A 10,425-nucleotide genomic window follows, 5' to 3' on the forward strand; every position below is an offset into this window, starting at 1 on the left:
GTCTATCTGTCTTCTGTCTGTCTGTCTGTCTGTCTATCTATCTATCTATCTATCTATCTATCTACTGTCTGTCTGTCTGTCTGTCTGTCTGTCTGTCTGTCTGTCTGTCTAGCCGCCTACGACTTTGTGCTCTCCTGGCCGTTTCGTTAATCAGATGTATACCAAAATTGGTGTTCCATAACATGGCCTTATTACGAACATAAATGACAGGTCATATCATGAAAATCATGACACGCATGTCATGAACAGCATGATTTACATTCCACGGCCTTTGGGATCCCTGGCCGTTTCGTTAATCGGATGTATACCAAAATTGGTGTGTCATAACATGGCCTTATTACGAACATAAATGACAGGTCATATCATGAAAATCATGACACGCATGTCATGAACAGCATGATTTACATTCCACGGCCTTTGGGATCCCTGGCCGTTCCGTTAATCGGATGTATACCAAAGTTGGTGTGTCATAACATGGCCTTATCACGAACATAAATGACAGGTCATATCATGAAAATCATGACACGCATGTCATGAAAAGCACGATTTACATTCCACGGCCTTTGGGCTTTTGCGGCCGTTCCGTTAATTTCATATATACCAAAATTGGTACGGCGTGACAAGAGTTCATGACGAACATAATGACAGGTCCTAACATGCAAATCATGACGCGCATGTCATGTGCAGCATGATTTACATGACATGGTCTCGGGGCGCTCGCGGCCGTTTAAATGAAGGGATACATACGAAAACTGGTATGACGAGACATTTCTGTATGACGAACATAACTGACACGTGGTAACATGATAATCATGATATGCATGTCATGTATGACAATATTTACATGCCACGCTCATGGCGCACTCGCCGCCCTTTCGCTAGATTGATATACACCAAAGTTGGTATTGTGCGATGTGACTTTATGAAGAACATAAATAACAGGTGGTAGTACGAAAACCATGACATTCATGACATGTATGTCATGATTTACATGCCACGCTCATGGTGCATTCGCGTCCGTTTCGCTTGCGTGATATACACCAAAATTAGTGTTACGCGACACGACTGTATGACGAAAGTAAGTGAGATGTGTTAACATGAAAATCATGACATGCAAGTTATGTACGACCTGATTTACATGCCACGCTCATGATGCGCTAGCGGCAGTTTCAGTAGATTGATATACAACAAAATTGGTATTGCGCGATGTGACTGTATGAAGAACATGAATGACAGTTGGGAAGATGAAAACCATGATATGCATGTCATGTATGTCATGATTTAATTGCCACGCTCATGATGCATTCGCGGCCGCTTCGCTAGCTCGATGTACACCAAAATTAGTATTGCGCGAAGCGACTGTACGACGAAGGTAAATGAGACGTGGTAACATGAAAATCATGACATGCATGACATGCACGACATGATTTACATGTCATGCTCATGACGCACTCGTGCCGTTTCGCTTGCTTGACGTACACCAAAATTGGTATTGCGCGACGCGACTGCATGACGAACGTAAATGAGAGGTGATAACATGGAAATCATGACATGCAGGTCATGTGTGTCATGATTTACATGCCGCGCTCATTGTGCATTCCCGGCCGTTTCGCTAGCTTGGTATACACCAAAATTCGTATTGCGCGACGCCACTGTATGACGAACGTAAATGAAAGGTGGGAACATGATAATCATGACATGCATGAAATGTACGACATGATTTATATGCCATGCTCATGGCGCACTCGTGGCCGTTTCGCTAGATTTATATGCACCAAAATTGGTATTGCGCGATGTGACTGTATGAAGAACATGAATAACAGGTGGTAACATGAAAACTATGACATGCATGCCATGTATGTCATTACTTACATGCCATGCTCATGGTGCATTCGCGGCCGTTTCGATAGCTTGATATAACCAAAACTGGTATTGCGCGATGTGACTGTATGATGAACATTCGTGACGGGTGGTAACATGAAAAACCATAATATTCATGTCATGTATGGCATGATTTACATGCTCTATTCATGGTGCACTCGCGGCCATTTCGCTCCTTTGATATACACCAAAATTGGTATTGCGCAATGTGACTGTATGACGAACATAAATGAGAGGTCTTAACATGCGAATCATGTTATGCATGTCATGTACGGTATGACTTACATACCACTGTCATGGTGCGCTTCCGGCCGTTTTGTTAACGTGATATATACCAAAATTGGTATGGCATGACACGAGTGCGTGATGAACATAAACGGCAGGTCATGCATTTATATACCAGAATATGCGTTTCATTGGCATGGTGTACACTAGATTGTGCATGCATGCGTGCATGGCAAACATGCGATATATGGTGGACTACATACCATGGGATGAATGATTTCATTTGGCTCAAAGACAAACAAGGCGATGTATGCAGCTCTTTGCTGGCTGCTTCGCATTACATCGATTCCCACAGTGCGTGGGATCTGCCGATTTTTTTTTCTTCTTAGTCAATGTAATAATCCATCGTGACGTCACTATGACGTCGTAATGACGTCACAGTGACGTCACGATGAAGCCACAAAAGTTTTGGTGACCTGCGACGCCACGATGGCGTCATATTGTGATGTCGTCGCGTGATGATGATTCTTCGCGCTGTTCGTGCTGACGCCGCCGAAGCCGACGGTAAATTTTCGCGTTTGATGAGGCAGCTAAGGTTCTCGCCTTATTAAGCTGAATGCTCACCTTGGACTCCCATTCGGTGCCTATGATGGCGATGCCCAGCAGAAAGATGACGGTGACGCCGCTCACGATCCGAACGTCGTTGAGACCGCCGTCCACGATGTACGTGCCTTGTTGCTGCACGCAGCATACATAGGAAAGTTGGGGTGTGTGCAACAGTGAGAAACACACATGCACTACACTCTTAGTCAGGTGCCGCTTAAAATGCTAGATATAACCAGGAAACCGGACATTTCTCGTCTGGTTTCCTGGATATAGCCAGCATTTAACCAGGACCTGATTAAGAGTGTAGAGACATTACCAGCATACTTTGTCACTTAACTATGCCGTCAAAGCTCGGCGCATAGCTGTTTGCTTTTGCATCTCAAGCGCGTCTTACTCGCTAGTGCTACCGTAACCGTAACGAATGAATGAAACAGTCGAACGTATTTGCAGTATCAGATTAAATTTTAAGAAGTTTGCCATTGATTCACACATAGTGAACATAGCAATCAATTTGTAACGCACATGCCACCACTCACGGTTAGTACGCCTGACTACTTACGCGAGGTTACTCGCTAAGGTAAGACAAAACTATTTTCCTTATAACGCAAGCGTGAGGAGGGCGCACGCCCCTTACATAAATATGACTGCATATAACCAACAGCAGTAACGTTATCAGGCGGACCTACTCGCGCGTGAAACAACTGAGCGTGCTAGATGTCACCAGAAATATAGGCACGAGAAGAACCCAAACGACAAGGTGAAACGAAAGTGAGACCGGCCGTCACCACTAAAGTGACTCACCTTGCACAAGTCCCGGACGGTCTCCGAGAAGCCGACCACGTACAAGGCTATGGCCACCGCGTTGGCCAGCGAGAATATGAGGCCGATGGAGCCGCCGAACTCGGGCCCTAAACTCCGGGATATCATGTAGTACGTGCCTCCTGCGAAAGAGAGCAGAGTGCGTGAGCCGAACCCTCCATCGTGAAAGAAGACAATGCGTGCAGTGCAAATCACTATGGCAGTCCCGTGGACAAGTTCGGTGGTCGAGCGCACCCTTGTCCCGCCCGTATTGACGCCTCTGGTGACGGTACATTCATTCATTCGTTCATTCAATCAATACTTTATCGTACAGCGTCAAAAGGAAATGCATACAAACCTATTTGGACTTGTTTTGATATAAATAGGCTACATGTAGAAGTACGTAGCCTAGGTACTCCTATTATGCAAGAACAATGCCGTTGGGTGCCTAATACCGTGTCCTCCGTTCTTAAGCGGTGCGCAAACAACCGCGCCATGAATTCCTACCAATCAGCTGAAACCAATACCCTATCAATAGCCTTTTCGACTAGCACCTAGTCCAATACAAAAGAGCATTGTACGTCAGCCACACACCTTTAAGAGATTCACAGTTCAGTAAAAGCGAATAAAGCAAATAATGGAACATTTGCAAGTAAGTGGGTAAGCAAATTAACCGGGATGCTTGACTACAGAGACAAAAGTGTTCACGGGTACGCGTCCGCTATACACGGTATACGGGTACACGCGATACGGGTACGCGTACATTATACGGCGACGATCTCACCTCCCCGCACTTCGCCGTTGGTGCAGATGGCAGACATGGAGAGCGTTGTGAGCATGGTCACCACGGAGGCAAGGATGACGATGCCGGAGCCCAGGCCTGCGCGAGAGAAAAAGATGTGGCAACGGGGTAAGGAGCTGTCGATGAGAGCACGGAATCAATGTTCATTTAGGACTTCATTTTGGGTATAGAAGGTACGCTGATATCTACCCCCCACTACGACACTAAAGCTATGTCACGCATTTTTTTTATGTGGGTATGTTTTGATACGACTACATGTAGGAGTACGCAGCGCAGGTACTCGTATAATGAAAGAATAAAGCTGCTGGGCGCATAGAGAACTGCGGCGGCAACTCTGTCGTGTTTGATGCATTTTTGGACATGTTACGCTAAGATTGAAAGCAAAATAGGTGTAAGGCTTTGCAAGAGTAAGGGTTAACATGTATTCTGACATAGTTTCATTCAATGAAACATGTAGTGTTCGAATCGATGAGGAAGGTTGTTGACGAAGTTCCACGCACATGCAGCATCGCATGTACTACATTGCAGTAAACTGTTAAAGAAAACACTCGAATGTGCGGATATCGGCTTGCTGGCACTCCAGATGTAAGTTCCAGTGCTGAATCTGCGATAATATGCTGCAAAAAAAGTGTGTGTATAATAGTGCAAAGCCTCTGGGCGATTGTATACTTGGCAGAGGAAAAGAGGATCGCGCCTGCTCTGCAATCACGTTTTCCCTTTAGCTATGTACGTGGGACTTCGTCATGGGATCTGCTCGTTCGAAACTTCACCGCGCTCTGTTTGAACAATGTGAAGCCGATTCCATAAATCTCGTCAGCGAAGGAACGGCGGGCACGTCGCCGTTTGTGCTGAGGTCATGCCTTTAGGGGTCAACCTGAACGCGCTCTCACTCTTAATCAAGTCCTGGCTAACGCATGCCTTTTAGGCGGGACGCTTCAAAACTCAGGAAAACTCCCGGCTATAGTAGGCCTTCGAAAAGGAGTTAGCCGTGACAAGTGTATATAAAAAACGTGCACCCTTCACCGCCGCCTTATAGACGGCCTGCAGTCTCAGTGGCGCGTCGGCGGGGCCGCGTACACGAGAATCCTGGCTACAGCTGAACGTATGCTCCCGCGTGTTATAACTTGTCGGCGCAAGCGTCGGTGTGTGCGCGTGCGCCGACAGCGTCAGCCGCAAAGGCGAGCTATGTTGCGAGGAGGTATACGCATGGAGCTAACTACGCACTCTCTCTTGCGTGCGTGAAAGAGAATAGGGGCCGCTACGCTGGCTACGCTCTCCGTTGCACTCCGCTTCTGCTGTTTTTGCGCCGAGAAAAGAAAGGAAGGAGGTAAAAACGAGAGTTCGAAGATATTGTGGATATTGTGCGATGGGAAGGGGGTTGCGTTTTTGGCGCGAAATGGGTTAGTTTTAGCGCATTCCACGACAGCGGCGGGTGTTTGATAGGTTGGTGTGGTTCGTTGAGCGTGCCGCGTGAACCGGTACTCGGCCGCCATGGAAAATTTCTCTTATCTCAATATTAAGGGGGTGTTGCGAACACATAGCGACATCCCCTTGCACGTGAAATGGCTACACGCAAGCTGTTGACGCAGGATTACACGACGCTCTCGCGCCATCTCTGTCTAGCTGGTGCGCTCACCGCGGACACAGCCCGGCGCATCATACCCGCCTGGGTAAGTGTTCTTCTTTCTTCACATACATGTTCGTGCTGTTAGCGTTCACATTGTTGCACGCTTGCGCTGATATATATGAATGACGTATAGAACTGCCAGAATATTATTTTGACGGCTTTTGAAATAACTATACGAGTATGCTTACGAGTGACTATGCGAGTATATACGAGTACTTTGTTGTAATCGTCATCCGTCTCTATAGTCGCGCACGTGTTGTCGTGCTGGTCGCATTTATTATGAACTCTCATACAGTTCAGACAATTTCGTCGCTCTTGACAGGTGTCAGTGAGATAATCAGTTAATCACTTCGTGTTGCTTGACAAGCTGTATACTTTTAGCTCTCGCGTGGCTTCTTATCCCTCGGCTAGCAACTGTTCTCTCTATTTATAGTCAATGATACAATGCGGCAATAAAAGCAAGCATATATTTGCTAGCAGTTGAATGATGTTAGGATCTGCTTTCATGGTAGGTCGTTATACTGCGCATTTATATTTCCTTTTTTTACCTTTGGGAAGCGGAAAACTTTTCCACAATCAAAAAGTAATAAAACTGCACTTACGAGTGCCGAAGACGTTAGTACCGTTTCATGGGATCAGGCGCTCATAGATACGACTCGCGGCATGTCTTGTTTTTAGGAGGCAAAATCAGCAATTTGACTTTCTGAATAGCGACAGTCTTTAAAACGCGTTTTGCTGCCTAATTTCTAACATATTTAAAAGACAGCCTCATTCATGTTCGTGAATACATGTGCGTACCTACTGTGCCCCTTCACTTTTTTCCGTGGTTTTCGGTCACATTTGCCCATTGGTCTTATGCAGTGCCAAGTCAAGTGGCAAGTACATCAGTGCATCATGCACCGGCTGTGGTGCCTGTGCAAACTACAGATCTCGATGAAGGTAAACTAATGCATCATATGTAATTTAGACGTTAGCTAGTTGATGGCATTATTGTTCTCTTATCCATCATTTCATGCGATGCAACAGCGATATATAACCGTGGTTGTATAAAAGTAGTGTCGTTTCGTTGGCAGCTTATTATTTATGTTGGATTGCTCATTGTTAATGTTATTACTGAGAAGTGAAGTGCATACAGTAGTCGTAATAAGGGATATAATTATTGTTCATCCTCGTGATAGTATACACAGACTTTTAATACGTTTGCAGGTGGCAAGACCTTCTGACACAAGAGCCAGGCGCAGTTTTATCGAGCAACTGGTCAGGAGCTCACACCCTGCAGGGTCTCCAGCAGCAGCCGCAGCAACACCGGACGTGGTGTTATTTACAATGCCGTAACTGAGCATACGATCTTTCTTTCTGTGTTTTTATACATTTTATTTTTTTTCCGTTTCACACCCATCTAAATATCGCCGCCGCAGCCGAGCATTGACCCGCCGCAGTGAATTAATTTTTAATCGTGCATTGGCTGCTACCATTCAAATATTCGCCGTGACTGGCATTCACCTGGTATTGAAAAAATTCGTTTTCAATATTGTGCTATTGCAATACTGTGCAACCAAATTTCAAGCCAAGCTTGCCTGCCACTTTATTTACTTAACGCATGAATCGCGAGTCTATTGTAAAACTGCTTTCCTTGGACGTGATTCTCATCAAATGGTGACTGTGCTGTAGTTTTCACTTGCAGCCGACATTCGAAACAGAGCTTCACTTTTAAGAAAAACTGGAAGTTTCATGGAGAAGTTCAACAAGGTCATACTCGGTCACATGTGCAATGCCCGCATGTATTTCGTGGAGATGAGTATTTCTGAGGGAATCATGCTAAGCTTTCTCTCCTAACTGTAGTAAGTTTATGGTTAAAACACTATTAGAAAGCTTCATTAGCAACTTCTGAAAACACTTCCATATTTGTAACTTCTGTGACGCTGTCTACACAAAAATTCGACAAGGTGTATAACAGATTGAAAACGTCCGTTTACCAGGTAGATGTTTTGTGTGATGGGCGAAAACACAGGTGATCTAAGAACATCACGTCGCATGTGTGCTTTGCTTTTCTTTTTTTTTCTGTCAGGATGACATGCCAGCAGCCCGCCCATCGCCTGACCACAGAATTTGGAGGCAGTACGACGACAAGGCGTTCTACGATCAAGTGCAAGGGAATGTGAAACTTTCGGTTGGCACACTTCTAGAGAAAGCTCTTATTTGGTGCTTGACGATGTACTATATTAAGTACCTCACATACCCAACTGGGTATGCTCAATACTTCGTCTTGTGCAAGGTATAATGAACCCACTTGTTTCCCAGGTGTTTTGCCGGCGAGAAGCTGCTGAAGACATATGAAAAGATCAAAGGTATTCGTTAAGCACCAGAATATATTTGTCCTAAAAAACATTGGCTGGCACGTTTATCGTTTCCTTGAGCGCTGAGCATTGCTTTTAGCGCTGTTTGTATTTTTTTTACAATAAATACTTATTTTTACACGTGAGCAGTACCTGTTTTCTCGCATGCTTATACACGCTAGACACAGCAGGTACTGTTGAACTATGAAGCTGGTATGGTCCGTCAAGTCATCTCAACCGAAATGATTGCTGAACGGTACATTTATGGGGAACGCGGTGCGTCCATGCTTTGCCGTATAGAAAAAAAAGAAAACGATGCGAATTTTTATACGGATGTCTATACACACTGCATGCTTAGAGTTTCCAAGCTCACTGTTAATGGTTAGTCTAGGTACCCATCAAGGGGCAACTGAGCGCAGAAACGCTCCTATGCGATGTAATCGGCTCACGTTAAAAAAATCCCAAGTGGTTAAATTAAGCAGTATTAGCATACGGTACCCAGCGCTTCGTGTACACAATTTTCTTGTGTTTCTTGCCACTGCGCATCTCTCAAAGACTAACACTGGTATACGCACGTTACTTTCCGAATTCAGTATAGCGTAGGTACCCAGCCAACGCAACGTCTGCCTACACAATGCTAAAACTCTGTTAGCCAACAATCACCCTTACACGGCGTGCCACTTGACGTCAAGGGAGTCCGCATTAGGGATATATACCGCAACCCGACTGCTTCTTCGTTCTTGTGCTTGCCACAAACACACAAAAACAGTAATGAAGACGATGGATAGGATCAATGCGGGATCAGTGAAAGACCTTCGTCCTCAAGTGGACATAAAGTAGGCTAGTATGATGAAACAAAATGCTCCAATGCTCGAATCGTTTGCCGTGAAATCTATATATCTAATTTAATGTTCTACTATTAGTAACGGCATGCTGTCGATATCAGTGCGGGCAGTAGAGCTTTCACGAGGTGTTCTAGATTTCGCAAACCGTTCACCCTTTGCTCCTAAATCCGCGGTAGGCAATGTCTAAGTCTGGAAACAAATTTGCGTAATTAACTTACCATCCTCTGGAACGTACATATGTGCCAGCGCGAAGTGCGAACGCCTGTGGGTGTACCTCGTAATAACATCGCCGCATTGGCTAAAAAAGTTCAGAATTCGTTAAACACCCTCATGTTCGACAAATGGCCACTCTACGTTAACTTTCTTACGATAATATGTCATAATTTAGCAGTTTCATTCCTCGCAACGACTGCCACAGTGAGGCGCAACCACTTTGTATGTGCGCAATAAAAAAAAATCTGCGCATAGCTCTGCAACACTAGAACCTATTACTCGATGGTGTCAAATTCATTTTCCATAATGCCCACTGTACTATGTTCTGGATTTCTGCTGTACGCAACACCTCTCAGTAATCCGCACATAAAATAAGTGCGTGTATACGTAAAACACTCCAAGGCTTATCCCATGCACTCTAGCACAACAAACTAACATTCCCCAGTCGCGTGCGCATGCAAATATAGCTGTGTGGATGTAGCTCGTAATGTTTCCGTGTTCAGCCGTATTAATCACGGCGAGACTTGTCAAATTTATCAAAGGTGAAACTTGTACACAGTTAGACACTGCATGCCCGTGAAAGTGACTTTCGCACCATACTATACTAAGTCATTGCATGGACTCGCGCGCTTCCAGAAAATGTTTCAGTAAACTTATGTGAAAAATAAAGCATCATCCAGTGTGATTTTAGCGAAATCTCGGCTTTGAGACGAGAATGAAGGGGTTTAAATAGCGCGGCGGGACCGCTATATCAGCGTGAATCTAGAAGTTCTCAAAATATGGCCACTGATGGAGTCGTAACAGAACGCCACAATTACTTCTGCGATATGTGCTGCCACATATAAGATCCAGTCCATGTTAGCATCATATTCCTGCCTGTGCACTGCGCGCCTGAGAACGACGAACGGCGAGCCGCGTCTCCAACGTGCACAGCCAATTCACGAGTCACTACGTCGCAAGAGTGGCGTCCAACATAAACGACATTTCCTCCGGGCACAGTCCGCCGCGCGACCGCGTAGCTGCATGCATTCAGCGGCCAGCTCCTCGCTTCCATGGTAGACACAAATGTCGGCCACATTTTCATTGAAGCTA

The 10,425-nt window shown here is 45.3% G+C and overlaps 2 protein-coding genes across 2 annotated transcripts in view; one reads left to right on the forward strand and one right to left on the reverse strand.

The window, feature by feature from the left end:
• The window catches only part of LOC119387367 (solute carrier family 12 member 2), a gene marked incomplete at both ends in the record, with an annotated part of 44,668 nt that extends 40,278 nt beyond the window's left edge, over positions 1–4,390 (reverse strand). The window contains 3 exon segments of the mRNA XM_037654735.1: positions 2,731–2,844; positions 3,514–3,653; positions 4,295–4,390. Of these exon segments, the coding sequence (XP_037510663.1) occupies positions 2,731–2,844; positions 3,514–3,653; positions 4,295–4,390 (350 nt within the window).
• Positions 1–10,425, forward strand: part of LOC119387368 (RNA/RNP complex-1-interacting phosphatase) — an 88,295-nt gene that overhangs the window by 43,105 nt on the left and 34,765 nt on the right. The gene's annotated exons all lie outside the window — the stretch shown is intronic.

The sequence above is a fragment of the Rhipicephalus sanguineus genome, chromosome 3, assembly GCF_013339695.2.
Source record: "Rhipicephalus sanguineus isolate Rsan-2018 chromosome 3, BIME_Rsan_1.4, whole genome shotgun sequence".
Taxonomy (NCBI): domain Eukaryota; kingdom Metazoa; phylum Arthropoda; class Arachnida; order Ixodida; family Ixodidae; genus Rhipicephalus; species Rhipicephalus sanguineus.